General features: G+C 55.1%; 1 protein-coding gene across 1 annotated transcript in view; it reads left to right on the top strand.

Moving 5' to 3' along the window:
* LMF1 (lipase maturation factor 1) overlaps positions 1–23,580 on the top strand; it is a 65,184-nt gene that overhangs the window by 10,035 nt on the left and 31,569 nt on the right. The window contains exon 4 of the mRNA XM_007957492.1: positions 15,045–15,193. Coding sequence (XP_007955683.1) covers positions 15,045–15,193 — 149 coding nt within the window. The remainder of the gene's footprint in view (positions 1–15,044; positions 15,194–23,580) is intronic.

The raw sequence follows: 23,580 nt of genomic DNA, 5'->3' as shown, positions 1-23,580 counted from the left end.
GGGGGTTTGCTCGCTGGCTCAGTTTTGGAAACAGATCACCAGGCCTCTGCTCACAGCCTGTCTTAGTTGGAAGCTCCGTTCAAAGCCGGCTCATGGGGTGAGCGACCTGCTGGTATTTCAAATTCCAAGAGCTGGCTTCCAGCCTCCCAGCCGCACGTGAGCCACCAGTGTCGGACAGACAGACAGGGGTGGTTCTCCTCGTTTCCCTTCCCTCAGAACATGCGTGCTGTTTAAAGGAAAGCCAACCGCGAGCCTTCTGGGATTCTTATGCGTGCAGAGAAAATGCCTAAGACCACTGTGGCATGAGGTTCGGTACCAAGTGGCCGACAGACACACGTGGAAATTGGATCTACTGAAAGCAATCACAGGCATCAGAATCTTAAAATTGGGAGGGCTATTTTTAAAATATTTTTTCCTGATTTTCTGTCACTTCACGAGGCAGATAACTGTCTGAAGCAGCAGGAACCAGCTGTCAGGGGCCAGCCTCCGTCATTCATTCCCTAACCCACGGGCAGAGCTTCACAGTTCAGCGTTTGAGATTCTGCTGTTTCGACATCTGCTTCCTGTTACTGTTTTCATGTAGCCCTCTTTAGAAAAAGAAAAAGCAAATGATGGGATTGTTCCGGGAGCTAGTCTCCTTCTCTGTTCGCAAATCTGAAATGCCTCAGCCAGAAGCAGCTTGTTCTATAGCTGTTGGTTACATCACGGGAGCGGTGGCTTTGATGAGCTTGGAAGTGAGGTTAGACATAAGAGAGAACTGTACGTCACCTTCTGAGTCCCCAGGAAGGAATCCCTGCATGGTTTACACTGTTAGACACTTGATTACTAGCAGAATGGCTGGTGGGTCAAACCCACTCAGTGGGGCTGTGGCACAGAGGCCAGGCAACCTGCGTCTGAGGACACAGCCTTGGAGCCTCATGGAGCAGTTCTCCTGTGCACACGGGGGCCACCAGGAGTCGCGTCAGCACACCAGCAAGTGACACCAGCAAAGTCCCGGGGTCCCTGGGTGGCTCAAATGTTAAGCGCTCGACTGTTAATCTAAAGGTTTGCTGTTCAAACCCCCAGTGGCCGTGAAGTTGCCGTGAGTCGGAACTGACTGAACAACAATGGGTTGGGTTTGGTGTATTCCCCAGAATAAAGGTGACCCCATGGAGGTCAAATCTCTCCTCCAGGAAGCCTGCCTTCTCTAGCGTGCTGATGAACAGGCCTCTTTGCTGTAAAACTTCACGTGTTTTATTGTGCCACTGTCACCAGAAGTGTCACTAGAAGTGCCACGTGTCCCCGTGTGTCACTCAGACCTTCACAGCCTGTCTCCTCTGTGTTGGTGGTGGCGTTGGGTGCCAGCCCTTCGATTCCGACTCATAGTGACCTTGTAAGACAGAGTGCCCCACGGGGTTTCCTGGGCTAAAATCTTCACAAGCAGATTAAACTCTCTCCCGAAAAGTGGCTGGTGGTGTGCACCGCTGACCTTTAGGCTGGTAGTCAATGGTAAGCCCTTCGCACCACCCAGAGGCCTTATCATGGACCTGTGACCAGGTGATAATCGGCCAGATCCTGACACTTGACAGCGATGTATCAGCATAAAGTCCCCCTGAACAGCGTATCAGCTCCTGGCACCCTTGGGGCACCGATAATGGACGAGGTGGGCAGTTAGGACAGTGAGGGGGTTGTTGTTGCTGTTGTGTGGCCCTGAGTCAGTGCCAGCCCAAGGGATGGCAGAACTGCCCCATGGGGTTGTCTAGGCTGTTGTCTGCATGATGACCACTCGTCAGTCAGTGTGCTGTCCTGTGGGGACTGTGTAGTACCATGAGACTGGAGGCCAGACCACAGTATTCCAGTTCCAGTGGGGTCACCCGTGGTGGGCAGGTTTCAGCCAAGCATCCAGATGTGGGGCCTGCTGAAGAAATGGCTGCTGGAAGCCTCGAGTAGCAGGAGAACATTGTCCAACAGAGCACAGAAAGGTGGGCCTTGGGTCAGAAGGCACTCAGACCCCCCAGGGGAGGACAGCCTCCTCAGAGGAGAGGCCACCTTGATGGTGCGGGTGCAGTAAAGCTTTCGCGACCGCCATTTGCTGATGGGGCCCGACTCCAAATGAGAAGAAACAGCTGCAAACATCCATGAATAGCATCAGTGAAAAAGAGAAAGACCCTCGGCACATGGATTAAGACAGTGGCTGCAACGGTGGGCTGAAACAGCGGCGGCTGTGCGGCTGGTACAGGAGCGGGAGGGCTCCTCCCTGTTGTACACGAGGTGACATGACGCAGCTGTGAGGCAGTGCAGACCGGGCGGGCTCCACCCTGTTGTACACAAGTGACTGTGAGGCAGTGCGGGACCGGGCGGGCTCCGCCCTGTTGTACACGAGTGACTGTGAGGCAGTGCGGGACCGGGCGGGCTCCGCCCTGTTGTACACGAGGTGGCATGACGCAGCTGTGAGGCAGTGCAGGACCGGGCGGGCTCCGCCCTGTTGTACACGAGGTGGCATGACGCAGTTGGCAGGCGCCATGTTGACGGCACCCAACAACAGCAGTTGTTACGGGAACACATCACCAGGTCTTTTCTCCCCCAGAGCCACTGGGTGGGTTTGAACCGCCGACCTTTCAATTAGCAGCCAAGTGCTTAACTGTTGTGCTACCAGGTTTCCTCCTGGGGGCATGCAGGCCTTTACCGTATCATGTGGACGGAACTGAGTGGTGGGACGGGAGCTCTGGAGGCTCACTGTGAACCAAGTGATGCCGAGAGGCCTTGCTGAGCCTTTGGTTTCTGGAGCCTATTTGTGCTGTCTTAGAAGGGTGTCTTCTCAGGGGAGGTGGCCCCAGCGACCTGCTTGGTCCCCTGATGGGTGAGGACCTGTGTCCCAGGGCTCCCTCCTCTGCTGGCAGATAAAGCGATCGCTGAGTCAGACGAATGCATTGCAAATGGGGCTGGATTTTTCCAGAACCAGGAAAACCGCAAGCTTTGTAGTAACACAGCTTCCTGTCCCCTGCTCCTCAGAAGCCGGATACATTGAAGACCGTGAGCTCTGAAGGCCACCCCATGTGGCCATGTGCACTTCAAAGCTTGGCCTGCGAGTGCTGACCACTTCCTGCCCCTGCAGGGGTGCCCTCTGACACCTGGCGGGCCGGTGGGAGCCCAGTAGCGTTTACACTGTCCATGGGCCGAGTTTGGAATGGTGGCGGAACCTGGCAAGGCAGTCAGTCGGCTCACTGCTGGGAGGCTGAGCAGGGGGCATCCCGTGCAGCCCTCCCATCCCCTCCGGGACAAGGGGCTTGTCCGTCCGTGAGCACCCTCCCCTGGTCCTGGGGGGGTTCAGTCAGCCCACACGTGAGTGCCCTCACCTGGTGCTGCAGGGGGTGCAGTCAGCCACCCTGTGAGCGCCCTCAACCTGGGCCTCCGAGGAGAAATACACTCAGCCGTCCGTGAGTGCCCTCACCTGGTCCTGCGAGGATTACAGTCAGCTGATTTTGTTTGGTTGGAACATTCTAAGGGTCCTGATGACTTCTGGCACCAGCTGCGCCTGGTGGGGACAGACTTGGGTGGTGGAGGGCTGGGACACAGCAGCTGGCTGGGTGCACACCCAGGACCCTGGTGTCCAGTCTGGTGGCCCCGCTGCAGGCTCGTCCTGCTAGCTGCACAGTGACAGGGGAAGGACATGGCCCTGGGCCTCGCTGCTTCCTCCAGAGGCTCCCAAGGCCTTGGGGGTGTTTTCAGCCCCAGACGCACAGTGATGTACATGAATATGTTTACTGGGCAGTGGACGTGGATGCATTTAGAGGGTGTTGGTCTCTCGAGCTGCCACAGAGAGCCCTGGGTGACAGCTTTAAAGAACAGAGTGTGGTCTCTCAATTCTGAATGCATGGGAGAGGTGGCCCCTTGAATGTCGGGTGTTGGCGTCTCGAGGGTCTTGGAGAGCCTCCAGGGTCTGCAGCACTGTCTTTGTTTTAAACAGGGCTCACAGACTGAAATCCCACCCAGAGCTCCAATGCAGAATATGGGGAACCCCGGGTCTCTGGTTGGAAAGGGGCACGGGGGGCCTGGTCCCTGGGCATCTGGACCTCGGCGGAGGGAGCACGCTGTGTGACATCCTTCTCCAGGTGTTGATCATCCCCCGGGGGAAGGAGTCCTGGTGGTCCAACGGCTCAAAGGGGCTCCGTGGGAGAAAGACCCGGCTCCCATGGAGATCACAGCCCAGGACGCCCCACGGGGCACTTCCACTCTGTCACCACATGGGGTTGCTGTGAGTTAGAGTCGACTCCACGTGTCCAACTACATGTGAGAGGCTCCCCAGCCCCCTCCAGAGCAGTGGCATCAGCCAGCACTACTTCCTGCAGCAGCCGTCCCCTCGGCTAAGGGGACATCTGTCCAACCTGAGACACCCTGTGACTGTGTTGTGGGAAGGGCTCCGTGTCTGATCCTCTCCAAGGTGGGCCTGTGGTCTCCAGGCAGGTAGGAGGAGGAGGGGCCCAAGGGGCATGGAGACCCAGCAGTGGTGCTTCCCTGCCCCCAGCCAAGGGGTGCCCTATGTCCATGCACCTGGGGGCCTCCCAGGTGACAGGTGCGGGCACCCCCTCCTGCCTCATCACACGCCCATCTGCCACTCTGTCATCACTGGCCGTGACCAGCTGTGTGGCGTGTTTAGGAGGCCCAGATCTTCTAGCTCCTCGGCCATTCTCACTCTGCGCCTCCTGCAGCTCCCGTGACCTCTTGCCCTTGCTGCTCTTAGAGTCATGCTTTAAAAACAGTTTAATTACAGGTTTACTGACCCAATTGGAGGCTTTCATCATTAGTACTGGAGCAAAGCCTGCCTGCAGGAAGCGACTCCACCCCTGAGCCCCAAGCCCCGCCCCCAGCAATGAGCCCTGCCCCCCAGCTACAAGCCCCGCCCTGCTCTGCCTCATGTCTGTGCCCCATAAGTTCATAGGCATGTTGTTCTCCGTTTGAGATCAATCACCACAGGAGCCCCAGCTGCCAAGACAGACGTGTGGCAGGACCCAGGGTCCTGCAGGGCTTCGTCCGTGGGTGCCTCTGGATGGATCCCATCACCTAGCGTGGCCTGGGTGCCCTCCCACAGCCTGGTTCCCAAAGTGTCAGCTCAGAACTACTCAGAGCCCTTCCTTCCTGTCACCAGGAATGGGCGACCATGCTGGAGGCTGCTCCCGGTGCTGGCTCTGGTCCTGCACAGACGCAGTGGGTCTTTCTCAGAGAGGACAGACAGGGAAGCCCAGCCTGGATGTGTCAGTCCATGTGGGGCATGCTGGCAGAGAACGGCCACCACAGAAACGCTCATTTCCAAAGTGAGAGAGCAAGCTTCCAACAGCTTCCACCACCTTGTCATTGAGGGGCATGGAGCTGGCCGTGATAGCCACGGGGAGGGCCCCAGCAACGCTGTGTGGGCCCCTGCTTTGGCATACCCAGTGGCACTGGGAGTGAGGCACGTCCAGTCTCTCTGGGCCTGAGGTTTCCCTTAGTGCAGGGAACTTTCTGGAACCTCTTGTGCAGTGGCTTGTGCGTGTCCTTTCTCAGACATTCTCTCTCTCTGACTCCCCTCTAAGTCCTCCTCCTCTGGACTGGTAACCAGGGCAAGAAGTGGTGCTGATCAGGGCCGTGGCTTTCTGGTGATGAGAGGGGAAGAATCGAGGAGGCAGGGACTGGTGAGTGGGACAGAAGGCCAAACTCTAGCTCCAACTGGACACAGTCATCCATGGGGCCACTGCAGAGAGTCACTCAGTTCTCAGGAAGAACTCGGGGTGTGTGGTCGGCGTGCACGCTAGCACACTGCAGGAGAGGGACCAGAGAAGCAGCATGTCAGGGCTCCTGGAGCCTCGGGGGGCACTTGTCTCACGTGTGTGGATTCTCATTTCTTCATGGACACATACTATGAGTACGCACATGAACCGTAGTTCTACACATAACACACTGTAACTACACACACATGAACTATAGTTCTACATGGAACACACTGTAACTACACACATGGACTGTAGGTCTGTGTAGAACACACTAACTACACACACATGAACCTTAGCTCTACATAGAACACACTAACTACACACATGAAGTGTAGCTCTACATAGAATACACTATAACTACACATGTGAACTGTAGGTCTACACAGAACACACCATAACTACACATGAACTATAGGCTACATAGAACACACTAACTACACACACATGAACTGTAACTCTACATACAATACACTGCAACTGCACACATGGAGTGTAGCTCTACATGTAACACACTAAATCCACACACATGAACTGTAGCTGTACATAGAACACACTACACGTGAACTTTAGCTCTACATGTAACACACTAACAACACACTCATGAACTGTAGCTCCACATAGACGCACTGTAACTACACACATTGACTCTGGCTCTACATATAACATGCTAACTTCATGGCCTGTGTTTCTCAGTATAGTCCTTTTCCATCTGATCTGTGTCACCGTCGTCTGTCTCTCCCAGGCCTGCCTGTGATCCACCTGGTTGTGTCCTTCCAGACCTGTACATCCCCAAGACACACACACACACAAGCTGACACGTGCAAACATGCACACACCAAAGCAGATGCACATACAAGCAGAAACACACAAGCTGACCCGTGCACACATACACGCCTACACATACACACACAAGCAGGCTGACCCATGCACACACGCACACACACGCCCACACATACACACACCAGCAGGCTGACCCGTGCACACACACACACACCTACACATAGACACACAAGCAGGCTGACCCGTGCACGCACATACACGCCTACACATACACAAGCAGGCTGACCCGTGCACGCACATACACGCCTACACATACACACAAGCAGGCTGACCCGTGTGAAGACATACACACCTACACATGCACACATAAGCAGGCTGACCCGTGTACACGTACACACACACACCTACACATACACAAGCAGGCTGACCCGTGTACACACACACGCCTACACATACACACACAAGCAGACACACACACAAGCAGACACACACACACGCTATCGGGTTTCTTCCAGTGTTGCTGTCCCTGCGTCCTCAACACTCAGACGCACCGTGCGCAGTTGCCTGGTGCTATTGTGGCAAACTACCACAGGAAGGCTTTGTGGAGGCTCAAAATCGAGGCAGGGCCCGTGGGTGTCCTGAGCTGTGGGGGTGGCCAGCAGGGCAGAGGTGGCCTTCTGGTCCCGACAGACACCCTCCATACCCTCCAGCTGGCCCCAGAACCTGCTGTGTGTCCCTGGTACTTCCTGTCTCCGTGCCCCACTGTGGGGCATGAGGGGAAGTGGGCTCAGCGGGCCTAACCTGTGCCAGTGCGAGGAACAGGGACAGGCATTGTTAACGTGGCCTGAAGCAGCAGCTGTGTGACAGTTACTTTTCTAAACACTTTGATCTTTTAAACCAGAAACCTTGCCTGGGAAGCCACACTCTCAGCTGGTACCCTAGGTGCTCTTGTCCGTGGAGTCACGGAGTAGACCTACACATACCACACAGTTTAGTCCGTGAATCATTCCTGAGTACACACGACACATCTCCTCTTGATGCTGTGAGCTCCCCTTACCAGGAACCTGTTTCTGTGTATTGCTTACAGGCGTGTGGAAGGCGTGTGCTCCCCTTACCTAGAACCCTGTATCTGTGTGCTCATTACAGGCATGTGGACGGTGTGTGTTCCTCTTACCAGGAACCCTGTGTTAGCGTACTCATTACAGGTGTGTGGACACTGTGTGTTTCCTTACCTGGAACCCTATGTCTGTGTGCTCATTACAAGCGTGTGGACACTGTGTGTTCCCTTACCTGGGACCCTGTGTCTGTGTGCTCATTATAAGCATGTGGACACTGTGTTTCCTTACCTGGAACACTATGTCTGTGTATTGATTACAGGTGCGTGGATGGCGTGTGCTCCCCTTACTAGGAACTCCGTATCTGTGTACTCATTACAGGTGTGTGGACAGCATGTGCTCCCCTTACCAGGAACCCTGTGTCTGTGTACTGATTACAGGTGTGTGGATGGCGTGTGCTCTCCTTACCAGGAACCATGTGTCTGTGTACTGATTACAGGTGTGTGGATGGCATGAGCTCCCCTTACCAGGAACCCTGTGTCTGTGTACTGATTACAGATGTGTGGATGGCGTGAGCTCCCCTTACCAAGAACCCTGTGACTGTGTGCTCACTACAGGCATACGCCCTGTGGTCAACGAGATGGACTGACACAGTGGGTGGGACAATGGGCCCAGTCATAGCAGCGGTTGTGAGGATCGCCCAGGACTGGGGGCGTCTTGTTCTGTTTCGTCTGTTGAACGTGAGGTTGCCGTGAGTTGGAAGGCCCTGACAGCACCTAATTTTCCCGGTGAGCGTCAGCATTATTCCCGCGTGTTTGCTGGGGCTCAGAGCCAGCAGCAGTGTTCCCAGCCCCCGGGACAGCTACGTCCACTTTCAGCCACTTCTTCCTACACAAAACACCTCATCTGCTTGTCACAAACATGCTTTGTGCCCCAAGGATGACTGATGACTGTCTCCATAAAGCTCTCCAACAAATCTTTTGAAGTTATTACCGTTATTTATGATAGTTGGGCTTCTAGGACAAACAATTATTTTAAAAAACTGTCCAGTTTTTAAACTCAAATCCAAAGGAAGTAACATTAAATGAAATCATAAGCTCCCTGCTGTGGCCACCAGCCCCACGGGTCCAGTGCTAACAGCTAACAGCCTAACGGTCTCTACCAACTTCCCGGAGAACAGCTTTTAGAAAGAAGCCTGAGGGTAGACTCAGGGCCGATCCACACACCCCAGAGGGCAGGCCTGGGGCACTCCCCAATCCCAGGCAGTCTGACCCCCAGTTCTTTCAGACGCTGGCAGGTGACTGAGCCTTATCAAGCCCCAGATGCGAGAGACACAGATGTGGTCACACATCATGCCCCGTGACCCAGTATATGTCAAACGCTCGGAATGTATGAATCAGAAATCTGGGCTGTGAAGTCCAATTTCCACCAGCGGGAAGCATTTTCCTGCTGATTCAAACCAGTGGGACCTGCTAAGGTCATCACCGCGGCATTGGCTTCCGGGCTGGCTGGCCACAACTGGACACCTCTGAGTACCTGGGACGAGGCAATCTGGTCGCCACGGCAGCCAGAGAGCGTTCCCGAGCACCGTGACAGAGCAGGGTGGACGGGGTCACCAGGTGTGGGGCCCCTCGGATCACTTCCCGCGTCTCGTGGATGTTCACGGACACCCACAGAAGCCACACGCCCTGTCTGCCTGCACCACTGTGTTGGGAGCCTGCAGCCTGAAGGGTCCTTACTTACAGCAGGTAGCCTTTCTGCGTCTCTTCCCTAACATCGACTCCACTTCATGCTCCGAGCCCCTCCGAGATCCTGCTAGTGCTTGCACGGTGAGGGCTTGTCCCAGCTGAAGACCACCCTTCCTCATTGTGGCCAGGCTGCGTCCTGTGTTTCGCTGGCTGCAGGACAGCAAAGCCGTCCACAGGAGGCTCCCACCTGCAGAAGTGTCAGGACTGGGCCCGGCCGGCACAGCTCAGGGTCCGAAGCCACGGTGGCTCACTGTGGCAGACGCGCTGGCTCCTGGCCCTCGGGGACTTTGGCAGGAATGCAGCCCCTGGTGCTGAGGGCCGGCGTTGAGCCCTGTTCCTCTAGGGAAGGGCTCCCTCTGTCTTACCATCGTCCTGACAGGGCCGGGAGGGGCTGCTGGCGACTGGTGCCTCCAGGTGCTCCCAGGAATGGCCCCTGAAGGGCTGACATCAAAGCCCTGTCATGCTTAAAGTCACAGACGTCCCAAGAGTCCGTCCCAGCACATGCTCAGCCGTGCAGCCAAGGTGATGGTGCTCACGGGGAGGCATGCGGCCGTGGTGACAGTGCTCGCGGGGAAGGCCGCATGGCCGTGGTGACGGTGCTCACGGGAGAGGCCATGTGGCCGTGGTGACAGTGCTCGCGGGGAAGGCCGCATGGCCGTGGTGACGGTGCTCGCGGGGAAGGCGTGGTGACGGTGCTCGCGGGGAAGGCCGCGCAGGCGTGGTGCCGGTGCTCGCTGCAGCGACTTGGATGGTGGTGAGGCTGAGTCCACCCCCCACATGTGCAGGACGGCGGGCATGGGTGGGCGGTGCTCTGTCCAGGTGACAGACAGACACGTGGCGTGCGTCCTGGGACTTGCTGGGGGGTTGGGAGGTTTGGTTCCGATCCTGCCCCCGCTGCTTCTGCTGACCTCGTGGCCACGCTGCCTCCTTCGGAAGGCGCCTTCAGCTGCTCCTGCTGCGTGTTTGCACAGGGCACTCCAAGCTACCTTGGTGGTGGCAGGCGCTGACCTTCCATCCACAGCTACAGGCTGCTCCAGGAGCCCAGCTGGAACTTCCTGCAGTCGTGCGACCCCACCCCCCACCCCCACCTGTCCCACTGCCGTGTGAGGAGGGCTCTCCCAAGCCCAGGGCTGTCCCTGTGCCCCCGCAGGGCTGCACTCAGGAGGAGCGGGGCATGAGGAGAGCATTGTCTCCCCTCAGGCCGTGGCTGCAGAGGAGCTGGGCATCCAGGCACCCCGGCCACTTTGGGGAACCGCCGTCACACACCAGTCCCTGCACCGACCAGGGTCTCGGGGGCCAGGCTGCGGGCAGTGCGTCTGCACTGCAGCTCCGGTGTCCCCTCTAACCACGCCCCCACCTCAGACACAGTGCTCCCAGACAGCCCGGGAAGCGTGGAATCGCAGGAACTTCTCCCAGGGGGACCTTCAAAGGCGGACACCATGAGGGCAGGGGGACAGTGGGAACCTGTCCTCAGTGCCTTCAGTTGGACGTTTCGATCCGCTGCCCATGGGGACACGGGTCACAGAACCTCAGGGCCAGGGCTGGAGCCTCAGGGCTGGCCCGCCGAGGGCCGTCCAGGGCAGGAGAAGGTGCCTGTGGAGGTGGGAGCTGCCCAGAGGTGTCACACCTGCGTCAGCCTCACTGAGCGAGCTCGTCACTTAGAGGAGTAATTAAGCACTGTACTCATGGAGCCGTCAAAGTGACAGCCACCATCAGGTGACGCACAGGGAGCCCATTAGCCTCCCGGCTGAGGGCGGGGGGCGCGGCGTCCCTCGAGTCCCTGTCACTCAGAGCGCTGCACAGCTGGTGGCGGTGTCCTCATCCCACGGGCACTGGCGGCGCCCCGGGGAGCACTTGCAGGCTTTTAGAAGTTGTCCCCCGATAATTTGAACAGGTCACGTTCTGTGTAAGATGCTGCACAGCGGCCCAGCGACACCCCATTCTGCTCCTGCAGTCGGCCGTGACGGAGCACTGCTCGTGCCGGGCGGACAGGCAGTTGTGGTTCCCGGGGTGAGAAAGGACACACCCCCTGAGTGCCCCAGGGCCCCTGTGTGCAGATGCCCCATGGGGTGCAGGCCCCCCAGGGCCTTCTGGGGGCTCAGCTGCCCACCAACACCTTGCTTTTGTCATCACGAAGCACCTGCAACCTAGGCACGTGGTGCATGTGGGCTCCTTGCTTTCGTCACAGAACACACAGTGAACACGGCTCAGACGTGTCTGCAGTCTGTAAGGTGGTATATCCTGGAGGGGACAAGGTCAGGACTGCAGCATGTCCTTTAGGGGCACAGGTCACCCACGGCACCTTCAGGTGGAGTTCCTGTGGGCAAAATCTGGTATCTGGGCTGTTTGTACAGGGGGAAGACTTACGCAGACACACCCACAGCCATTTGTGCAGAGGGAAGACTTATACAGATGCCCTCGGACATCTGGGCTGTTTGTGCGGGGGAAAGACTTGGACAGACGTACCCACAGCCATTTGTGCAGGGGAAAGACTTAGGCAGAATATGCCCGTAGACATCTGGGCTGCTACTGCAGGGGAAAGATTTGGACAGATGTATCCATGGCCATTTGTGCAGGGGGAACAGTTACACAGATACACCATCCACAGATGTCTGGGCTATTTGTGCAAGGGAAGACTTACGCAGACACACCCATTGTCTTTCTGCAACATGGAGACATCTTTGCTGTCTCTCTCTGGAGACTCAGGGATGGCCTAGGACCTGGTGGGTGTCCTGGTCCTGGGAAACGTGGGCCTGGTGTGTGCACAGGGAGGTCAGATCCATAGAGGTGGCCGTGTGCAGAGGCCACCCCGATGGCGAGATCCACCTTGCCCCAGCCTGAGCCAGGACATGGGGCTCAGCCGTGTCCGGAGAACTGCCTGCAGGTCTTCCGTGGGGTCTCTTTAATGAGCACTTACTCTCTCAGACATCTCATCTCATTGTAGGAAAGGCCTTCTCAAGCCATTAGTTCTGGGCTCGTCTGCCCTGCTGTCAGCCAAAGCCAGAACCTCACCAGCCAGGGCCAGAGGAGGGGTGCAGAGCCATGGGGAGGTCAGCTGTGCTGCTCCCTCCTCAGGGCGTCTGCTCTTGTGGGGACCAGCTGTCGGGGGCATGTGACCGTCCTGGAGTTAGTGCCTGTTCCCTGACGCAGCCGTAACAGAAACACCAGGATGGCTGGTTTCAGCAGACACTTTCACGGTTGAGGAGGCCGGGAGTCTTGGTCAGGGAGAGGCTTTCTCTGTGTTGGCTCACACTTCAGAAGGTCCTTGTCCCCTTTCAGCACCTGTGGGTGCAGCATTCCTTGGAGGTCTCCACGTGTCTTGCAGTCAGTCTTCCCCTGGGTCTAGGAGGTTCTCAGCATAGGCAGCTTGGGTCCAAAGAGGACACTCCACTCCTGGCTCTTCCTTCTTGGTTGTAGCTCCCTCTCTCTCTGCTCACCTCTGTGTCTTCTCTCCGACCTTCAGCATGTCCTTGTCAGATAAAGGGGGATGCAAGCCACACGACGGGGAACACCTCGTACACCAGAGACCTGAGGAGGGGCGTTGCATCCCACCCTGATCCCCTTACAGCTGATGGGCCGATCGCATCCCAGGACATGGGTCTGTCATTGGCATAGCTTCCAGGTGGCATCAAACCTGCCAAACCACTGAAAATCAGGGTCCAGCCGAGCTGACATGTGTTCTGGGGGATACAGTTCACACCATGACAGTGTCTAACTGAAAACCAAACCTGTTACTATCGAGTCGGCCCGACTCCCAGCAACCCCGCGTGGATCAGAGCGGACTGTGCACCAGGGTCATCCGTGGAAATGATCACTATGCCTTTCTTCAGGCGCTATTCTGCGTGGACTCGGGCCTCCAACCCTGTGGCTGGGGGCTGAGGGTGCCAGCGCTTTGCACCACCCCGTAGCCAGCAGAATTGTTAAACTGGCCTCTGTGTGATGCGTGAGCGCGGCCATCGCTGCCGTCTCCCTCCAGGAAGGGCCTGAGCGCAGACTGCCTGACCCTGTGCTTGCCGGGGTCTCTCGACGATGTCCCTACAGAGGACGTCCTTCCCTTCCCGCCGGCGTCCTCCAGCGCTCCTGGCATCCCGGTGGCACTCGCCAGCCGCTGAACGGCATGTCCCTGGCAGCGTGTGGCTTATTTCTGTTTCCTGGGGACGCATCCCCCGCCACACCGCGGGGAAAACAACAGCTCCTTGTGCGGACGGCACAGCTGCTAGAGCCGACAAGGTCCAGGCGCACAAAACAGGAGCAGGTGGGGGGCAAAGCCAGGGAGGGCCAGGGGCAGTGAGAGGCCCCTGCTCGGGCTCGGGTGTTGCCCCTGTCCTGCGAACAAGGTCAGGGTCCCCGTGTGCTCCGAGGGCCCAGTGTGCCCTGACAGTGAACACTCTGTCCGCCCGCTGGCCCCCTGCTCAGCACTGTGACAGCTCCCTCAGTCTGCCACCTACATGTCACTTAGCCCAGTGTCTCTCAGATGGCATCTCACCATCTCACCCATCACCTGTCTGCCAGGCAGGTGACAGCTCAGGGGCCCAGCACTCAGGTACCATGCCATCCCGAGGGCCTGGCAGCAGCGTCCTACAAACGCCCAGATGTCTGGGCCTGGAGCAGCAGAGCGGGGAGGCCTGTGAGGTCCCAGCCAGCTCCAGGCCCCACACTGCACTGGGGGTGTCTTCATTTCCTACCGAGAGGCTATCAGCATGACATGGAGTCGGCCTTTGGCCCACAATGCCCCTGTGCAGGGTGAAGGAAATCGCTGCTGGTCCCGTGGCGTCCCCCATAATCGACTGCAGATTGGACTGCCGGGGTCCGTGGGGTGCACTACCCGGTCCCGTGCCATCCCCCACTACCGGCTGCGGGTCAGACTGCTGGGGTCCACGGGGTGTGCCGCATGGTCGCATGCCGTCCCCCATGATCGACTGTGGATCGGACTGCCGGGGTCCATGCGGTGCACTGCCCGGTCCCGTGCTGTCCCCTGTGAACAGCTAAGGGTCGGACTGCCGGGGTCCATGTGGTGCACTGCCCGGTCCCGTGCTGTCCCCTGTGAACAGCTAAGGGTCGGACTGCTGGGGTCCATGGGGTGTCAATGGGTTGATTGCCAGGCAGTTCTTCCCAGTCCATCTTAGTCTGGATGCTCCACTGAAACCTGTCAGCATCACAGTCATCACAACCCGACTGACAGACGAGGGGTGGCTACACGAGGTGCACTGGTCAGGCTCAGACGGCCGTCCTACAGAGGGCAGGCTCAGACACGTCGTCCTACAGAGGGCAGACATAGGCACACCGCCTTAGAGAGGGCAGACGTAGGCACACTGACCTACAGAGGGCAGACATAGGCACACCATTCTACAGGGGGCAGACGTAGACACACCGTCCTACAGGGGGCAGACTCAGATCGCCGTCCTACAGAGGGCAGATGTAGGCACCCCATCCTACAGAGGGCAGACGTAGGCACACCGACCTACAGAGGGCAGACTCAGACACGTTGTCCTACAGAGGGCAGACGTAGGCACACCGTCCTACAGAGGGCAGACTCAGACCGCCGTCCTACAGAGGTCACACCAAACACGCCGTGCCCCCAGTGGTGGCTTCGGGACTGTTGGAGGACCGTCTGCACGAAGCTGGGCTTGGTGAGGGATCTGTTTGTGACGCACTTGGCTGCTGTCAAGCGTTGGCTTTGCATTTCTCTGATTGTTGAGTGTTGGCTTTGGTTTCTCTTACTGTCCACCCTTTAGGGTGGGAATCCCAGCTTCTCGAGACAGGGTTCCTGGCGATCTTCCTGTGCCCGCTGTGGACGCTGTCCCGGTTGCCGAGACACACCCCGACGTCCCGGATCGTCGTGTGGGGATTTCGGTGGCTGATTTTCAGGATCATGCTCGGAGCAGTAAGTCAACCTTTTGTTGCCTACCTCGTTGGAAGGACAGACACGGTCCAACCCTGGCACCCTCCTTCAGTGCGCTGAGTAACTGTTGCATTTGCTTGGCTGTCTCGCCCCACCTTTCCCCACTCCTCTTCTCTAGGCTGTTCAGCTTAGGGGTGCTCCGTTAACCTGCCTTCAAGCTCAGGGGGTCTCTCCCCAGCCATGTCCAGTCTCATGACAAGTCCATCAGAGACACTGCTCATTTCTGTTACTGTGTTCAGTTTCTAGCATTTCCTTCTGATTCCTCCATAGCATGTCCATCTCTCTGCTTACATTACCCATCAGTGCTTGCTATCTGTCCACTTCTTCCATCAGAACCAAAACCCACTGCCGTGGAGTCCATTCTGACCCACAGCGCCCCTAGAGGACAGAGTGGACCTGCCCACGGGGTCTCCAAGGCTGTCAGTATTTATAGAAGCAGACTGCCTCATCTTTCTCCCTCAGAGCAGTTGGTGGGTTTGAACCACCAGCTTTTGAGTGAGCAGCTGAATGCTTTAACCACTGAGTCACCAGACCCCTCTTTAGTAATCACAGGCATTTTTAATTCTCACTTTGATCATTCTAGAACCTCTGCCATGTCCGAGTCTGTTGACTATCCAGCTGCAGGGCTCCCCTGGTGCCGTGTTCTGCCCAGGTCAGGCATGTGGTGGGGTTGGGGGGCTGCCGTGGCACCTGCTAGATGTGGGAGGGATGGAGGGGGACGGAGATGTGTGTGCCAGGCCTTGGAGCACACACCATTTAGTGTTGGCATTCCTGGCAAGGTTTCCGGCCCTGTGTAGACTTTGAGCAACAGCAGATATTTGGGAGCCCCGTGCTGGGGTGGGGACCTGGTGCTGACCATGTGCCCAGATCCCACACAACAGCGGGATGACATCTCCAGCTTCATCTTTCCATTTAGTTAGGAAGGTGGGCGTCACTCTCACAGTCCCGTCTCGTGAAACACTGAACTTTCCAGTTGTCAATAGTCATTGCTCAGATATTCTTAGCTGTTCCTACCCATCCGGGGCTTAATTTTAGATTCTTCCCTCAGCTGGTTTTAATGAGCATAAAATGTATGAAATGTTTGCAAAAGACTATGTGGGAACCCACGGGAGCCGGCAGCTGCTTGAGGTGTGGCAACGTAGAGCTAATTGCTGCCGGGTCAGAGCCGTCAGGCTGTTCCGTGTGAGGCTCATGGTGCCAAGTGATGAACAAACCCCCACGACGGCTGACAGAACGCAGTGAGTTATCAGTACCTTTGAACGCACTCTTAGTGGCGTTTTGATTGACTGTCAGTGCCAGCTGGATAAAAAAATTATCAGGTGCCTTAAAAGGTATAATTACCTGATTTCGTCTGCATGTTGGCTGTTACCAATCTTCCTGCAAAGTGGGAACCACGGGGGCTTGGTAAAGGAGAATGACGGCGGCAAAAGGCCATCCGTTTAGCTGCTGGGAGAAAGCCAGGCAGATGCCCAATGGGTGGTGTGCGAGCTGGCAGACCCCTGTTGCAGGCACTCTGCTGCTGGGGTCAGACCTGGTGCCACAAAGTGAGAAGGGGTTTAGACCGTGGAAACCAGCAGTGTGTGTTCCTGAGTCTACAGCATTGCCCGTGCTCCTGGGGAGCAGGTTGGTTCCTGCACGGTGAGCCCCAGAGTGCCTGGCGGCAGAAAAAACGGGGCCTGCACAGACTTTGCGGTCCACCGAAGGCCTGGTCTTTCCCAGTGGGGCTCAAGAGGGACCATCAGCACTGTCATACCCATCCTTAAGCACTTGGACATGATCCTTGTGGTACCCAAACAGTGTCCGTGGTGGAGAAGCTGACACCAGCATACCTGTTGCAGAGTGAGCTATGTCCCTGGGAAAGTTATGAGGGACACCCAGCCCCATCCCTGTAACTGGGTTTTCTTTTGTTATGTCCATGAGGTCATCCCAGAGGAGGGTCCCAGCCCTACTCCCCCAGAAATGGAATCGGGCTCAGCATCATCAGAAAGAACGCACACTGACAGGTGCCTCCTGATGGCTGAAGGACACAGCACCATTAGGTTGTGTTATTGCCAAAAATGTGTGGCCTTCATCTTACCACAAGAAATCATCCAACAAACCCCAACTGAGGGACATTCTTCAAAATAACTGACTGACATTTTCAAAAGCGTCAGCGTCATGAACACAAGTGAAGCCTGAATGCGTGGTCAGCATGGCTTCTGCCGAGTGTCTCCACCACAAAGGTGCTCATTTCCCCTTTGTAATCAGTGAACACCTTGGGGTCGATACTGAGAACAGTGGGATGGAGGGAGACTCATGGGATGTGACGATTAAATCCAAGTGGAGCCTGTGCTGGGGCCTAGTACAGAAGAGGGATACAGGTGACGAAATGGTGAAAGTCACATACGGTCAGTAGTTGAATCCATAGAATTGCATTAGTTGTGGTAGGTACACAGGAGCATGGTACAACTTCTGCAACCTGTCTGTAAGTCTGAGATTTAGTCACAGTAAGAAGTTAGAGAGAAATATCGTAAGCAATTTTATGCACATGAATTGGACAACTTAGATGAAGTGGCTGAATTCCTTCCAAGGTGATCAGAGCTGACGGAAGAAACAGAAAGTCTGAGTAGTCCTGCCACCGGAGCTCATGCAAAGGTGAACAGTAGCTTTACTCTCTTTAAAGCGATACAAGGAAGAACTGATACCAATCTTATACAAACTCATTCAGAAGACAGGAGCAAGAACCTTCCAACACAGGTTCATGAGGCCAGCATATGTCTGATAAAGTGATAAGAAGAAGACAGGGAAATTCCAAGAGAAGAAAATTACAGAGCTATGTCCTTAGTGTGGAGAGCATACACAAACACGGTGCACTGCCGTCAAGTCGGACTCGACTCACAGCGACCCCTCCTTGGGTTTCCGAGGTGATATCACTATGGAAGTAGATTGCCCAACCTTCTGAGGAGTGGCTGGTGGGCTTGCACTGCCAGCCTTCTGGTTAGCAGTCAAATGCCTTAGGCACTATGCCACTAGAGCTCCCCTAGAGAGCATAGACTAAGGAAAAATTTGCAAATGCAATGCAGCAGTACATATAAACCATCAGAGCCAAATGGGATTTTTCCCAGGAAGGCAAAAGGTAGGTTAACATTAATAAATTAACATAACTCACCAAATTACCAGATAAAAGGAGGAATACGTAAAATCATATGATCATCTCAGTGAATATAGAAATAGCATGAGGCATGACCAAACACCCCTGCATGATTAACAACAAGAAGAAAACAAATCTCAGCAGGCTGGGAGGGAACTGCCTCAGGCTAATAGAAGAAGGTGTGTAAAACCCACAGTTACTCTCACAGTTAAGGGTGAAACATTGAATATGTTTCCTGTAAGATTGGGAAGAGGATGCACAGACAGCCACTCTCATCACCTGTGCAATGAAGCAAGCAGAAGAAACAGCATCGAGATGGAGAGGGATAAGCTGGTGAAATGATCACGTGTGTGGGTCGTAGGGATTTCTGCAGCCTACGAGGGCATTTCTCCAGAGGACGGTGCAGGTCAACAGACAACACTTAAGCACTCAGCTGCCAGCCAACTCACCCAGCAGCTTCACAGGAGAGAGACCTGACAATCTGCTCCCATAAAGGTTTATGTGCCGTCGAGCCACTTTCAACTCCAAGCCATCCTTTATGACAGAGTAGAGCTGTCCCATAGGGTTTCCTGGGCTGTCGTCTAGAACACCCTGTGGGCAGTTCTGTGCTGCCACGTGGAGTCATTCAGAGTCGGCCTCAACTTGACGACACCCGACAGCAACAACAGTGTCTGAACGTCAATTGCCTTTCTATATGGGAGCAAAGGCATGAAATGAAGGTGTTAGGTGTAGTATTTATTATATAAAATACTGAAAAAATACTAAAAATACTGTGGAAATGCTAACAAGTGTGAGGTCACAGAACCAAACAAGTGCAGCACTTGTACCCCGAAAGCTTCAAAACATTGCTGAGAGAAAATTTTTAAAAATTTATATGGAGAGATATACCATGTTCATGAATCAAAGGTCTCAATATTGTTAAGCTCCTCATTGTCTCCAAATTATAGATTTAATGTAACCCTAAACATAATCCCAGAAGGGTTTTTATCTGTGTGTGTGTGTAGAGATAGATAGATATAGATACAAAGTTGGCATAATAATTTTATTCTAATAAATCAATAGATTTGATTGTGTGGATCATAAAAAATTGTGGATAACATTGAGAAGAATGGGAATTCCTGAACACTTGATGATTGTACTCATGAGGAACCTGTACATGGACCAGGAGGCTGTCGTTCGAACAGAACAAGGGGACACTGCATGGTTTAAAATCAAGAAGGGAATGCGTCAGGGTTGTATCCTTTGACCATACTTATTCAATCTATAAACTTAGCAAATAATCCGAGAAGCTGGACTGTATGAAGAAGAATGTGGCATCAGGATTGGAGGAAGAATCATTAGCAACCTGTGATATGCTGAAAACACAACTTTGCTGCTGAAAGTGAGGATGACTTGAAGCACTTACTGATGAAAATTGAAGAATACAGTCTCCAGTATGGATTACACCTCAGTATAAAGAAAACAAAAATCCTCACAATTGGACCTATAAGCAGCATCACGATAAATGGAGAAAAGATTGAAGTTGTCAAAGACTTCACATTGTTTCGTTCTACAATCGTCACTGATGGAAGCAGCAGTCAGGACATCAGATGTGTAGCACTAGGCAAGTTGGCTACAAAAGACCTCTTTCAAGTGCTGAAGAGCAAAGATGTCTCCTTGAGGACTAGGGTGCGCCTGACACAAGCCATGGTATTTTCAGTAGCCTCATGCACATGTGAGAGCTGGACAGTGAATAAGACAGACCGAAAAGAATTAGTGCTTTTGAGTTGTGGTGTTGGCGAAGAATGCTGAAGGTACCACAGACTGCTAAAAGGACTAACAGATCTGTCCTGGAAGAAGTGCAGCCAGAATACTCCTTGGAAGCAAGAATGGCCAGACTTTGTCTCATCTACTTTGGTCTTGTTGTCAGAAGGGACCATTCCCTGGAGAAGGATGTCATGCTTGGTAAGGTGGAGGGTCAACGAAAGAGGGGAAGGCCCTCAACGAGATGGATTGACACAGTGGCTGTGGCTATGGGCTCAAGTATAGCAAGGATTGTGGAGCTGACGCGGGACCGGGCGGTGTTTCGTTCTGCTGTGCATGGGGTCACTATGAGTCAGAGATGACTCAATAGCATCTAACAACAACGAAAAAAAAAGTTGACAAACTGATTCTTAAGTTTGTGTGGAAATGGCAAGGACCCAGAATAGCCAAAACGGTTTTGAATGAGAATAAATTTTCAGGACCCGCACTCTGCTATTTGAAAACTCCCTAGAAAATCATAGTAGTCGAGACCATGTATTTTAGCCTGATCACTGGAATGGAATACCAAGTTCAGAAATAGTCCCACGCTGGAACCATGAGCAAGTGTCTTTTGGAGAAAGACACCAAGTCAATTGAGAGAGAAGGAAAAATTTTTCAACAAATTTCAAGAGGGTGAAAAAAAAAGTTTTTTTCAAAACAAAAGCTTTTCAATAGCTGGATACCCTTCTAGGGAAAAACGTGCCTCACCTGCTCCATCACACCTCCAAACACAAATTCACTGGAGCCAGGTTGCAAATCAAACGCAAGAGCTGAAACTGTGGCACTGCATGACGGTGAATGTGAAGTAATTCTTGCCGTCTTGGGATAGGTGATGGTTTCTTAGGCATAGAAACATGAACCATAAAGGAAACTCAAGGGGTAGATAGTACTTCATCCAAATCATAATCTTCTGCCCCTAAAAGGACAACACAAGTAAGAAAACAGCAAATCCCAGGCTGGGAGGAGACCTCCTACCTGGCAAAGAACTGTGTCGGCAATGCATGTGTGTGGGAACTCCTACAACACTGATCCGACCGGAGGGATGGAGATGAGGTGTTAGCAGCCGTGGCGCAGGGACGCCGGAGGAGTGGCTGAAGAGGCACATGAAGGTTCAGTGTTGCTGGTCACTGCTGTTGTTGTGGTTGTTAGGTGCTGTCGAGTCAGCTCCAACTCTTAGCAACCCCGTGTACAGCACAACGAAACTGGGCCCGGTCCGGTGCTGTCCTCACAGCCTGAGCCCATCGTTGCAGCCACTGTGTCAGCCCGTGCAGCTGAGGGCCCTCCCCTTTTTCACTGACCCTCCACCTTACCAAGCATGACATCCTTCTCCAGGGAATGGTCCCTTCTGACAACACAACCAAAGCAGGTGAGACGAAGTCTGGCCATTCTCGCTTCCAAGGAGCTTCCTGGCTGCTCTTCTTCAGGAGAGATTCGTTCATTCTTCTGGCAGTGCGTGGTACCTGCAGCAGTCTTTGCCAACAGCATAATTCAAAGGCATCAACTCTTCTTCGGTCTTTCTCATTCATTGTCCAGCTCTCACATGCGTATGAGGCAACTGAAAACAGCCTGGCTTGGGTCAGGCGCACCTTAGTCTTCAAAGTGACCTCTTTGCTCTTCAGCTCTTGAAAGGGGTCTTTTGCAGCAGATTTGCCCAGCACAAAGTAAGTCTACAAAGCTTGCACGAGAGCAGCTAAAATTAAGAAGACAGATAAACCCAAGTGTTGGCGAGGCTGTAAGGCAAGAAGAAGGCTCCTGTGCTGCCAGTGGGCACGTGATGCAGCACGCCTGGCACGGACTAGAAGAGCAGTCAAGAGGCTTACTTACCAGGTTAGCCTCCCAGTCGCCCTCGAGTTGGTCCTGCTTAGCGCCACCCCCGAGAGTCAGAGCAGGGCCACGCTCCAGGGGCTCTCCCGACGGTTAGCTCTCCAGGCCTTTCTCCAGCCTCTGGGTGGATGCAAACGCCACCCTCTCAGTTGGCAGCTGAGAGCGCGACTGTGTGCAGCTGGCCCACACCCGCCCAGCGGCAGAGAACCCCCACTCCAAGGTGTTCACCCCAGAGGAACAAAAACCCAGGTCACCCGAGGACTCCCACCCAACACCCACTGCAGTGACGTCCACAAGAGCTGGGAGTGGAGACAGCCCAGCGTCCACGACCTGGGAGTGGTCAGTTTGTACATGGGACGCTGCCGTGCCCCGGACAGGAGCAAGCTACCAGTGCCGGTGAAGCCAGGCTGACGCCCCCAAAGGAAGGGGGCAAAGGAAGGAATGCATACTACCTGCTCCCTCCCCATGAGGCCCCATAAGTGAGGACTCGGAGCAGCAGTCACTCCTGGGGACCTGGGAGCCGGGCCTGCGGGAGCCTCCATGGTAACCCCCTGTCCTGAGAGGCTGAGGTCACCCTGCTGTGTGCCTCCAAATAGCCCCTCCAGCTGAACCCTGCGGCACCCTACACGCGTTATTTTTCAAAACCTTCCAACAGGCCAAGCAGGGGAGGGGGAGGGGAAGGGAGGGTACACGGCTGGCCCCCCAAACAGCCGAGACGTCTGTCCGCATGCCGGGCAGGGGAGGCCCAGCCCCAGACAAAAGCCAGGTGCCTTTCAGCCAAGCCCATCAAGACAGCTACAGCCCGCAGCCGCGGAGAGCCGACCAGGACAGGAGGCGGGGGAGGCCCTGCGCGGTGCTGGGACGCCCTGAGCTTCTGCTCCGAGTTCCCGGAGCCTGTTGCTTTTCCGGACATCCGTCACCAGGTCTTTCTGCCACAGCGTCTCTGAGTGGATTCCAGCCACGCCTTCCAGTCGGCAGTGAGAGTTTAACTGTTTGCATCACCCAGCACCTCGAGCAAGGTTCACAGCTGCCACGATGTCACCCCAGGCGCCCCTCAAACCTGTCCACACGGCCCTTTCCGTGTTGTTTCTGGAGGACTCTGTCCCCCATGGGGGCACGGACCAGTGGCTGTGCCCTGGGTTGCCATGGAGCCATGCAGTCCGTAACTGTGGTCCTGTGACAGGCTGCTGGGCTGTGCTGTGCAGGCTGTGTGTGTCGGTCTGCGCTCGGCTGAAGCCAGGCCATGAAGCCAGCATCCTCGTTGGTGGCAAGTCTCAGGCGCAGATGACAGCACTGGGCAGCCCGCTGGATTTTCAGCGTGGACCCTACACCGTCAGACACCCAAAAACCCCCTGCTGCCGCCCAGCCCTCCATCTGCCGCCTCCTGGGAGCACCACCTGCAGAAGGAAGAAGAGCCGGAAACCTGAGAGTCGTCGAGTTAGCGACGGACCCACTGCTCTCCAAGCTGTCGGGGCAATGTCACTCCTTCCTGCCACACTGCTCAGTGTCACCACGGTGTGTCCCATGTGTTCCTTCAATGTCACCTGGTGACGCCAGGGCTCCTGCTGCCATGGAAACTGCCCCCGACCTCCTGTCCTCACACCTGGTGACACCAGGGCTCCTGCTGCCATGG

Source organism: Orycteropus afer, unplaced genomic scaffold (genome assembly GCF_000298275.1).
Source record: "Orycteropus afer afer isolate SDZICR_OR568_19922 unplaced genomic scaffold, OryAfe1.0 scaffold00751, whole genome shotgun sequence".
NCBI classification, from domain to species: Eukaryota; Metazoa; Chordata; class Mammalia; order Tubulidentata; family Orycteropodidae; genus Orycteropus; species Orycteropus afer.
Note: the sequence above shows the minus strand (reverse complement) of the source record. Positions and strands in the feature narration are given on the sequence as shown.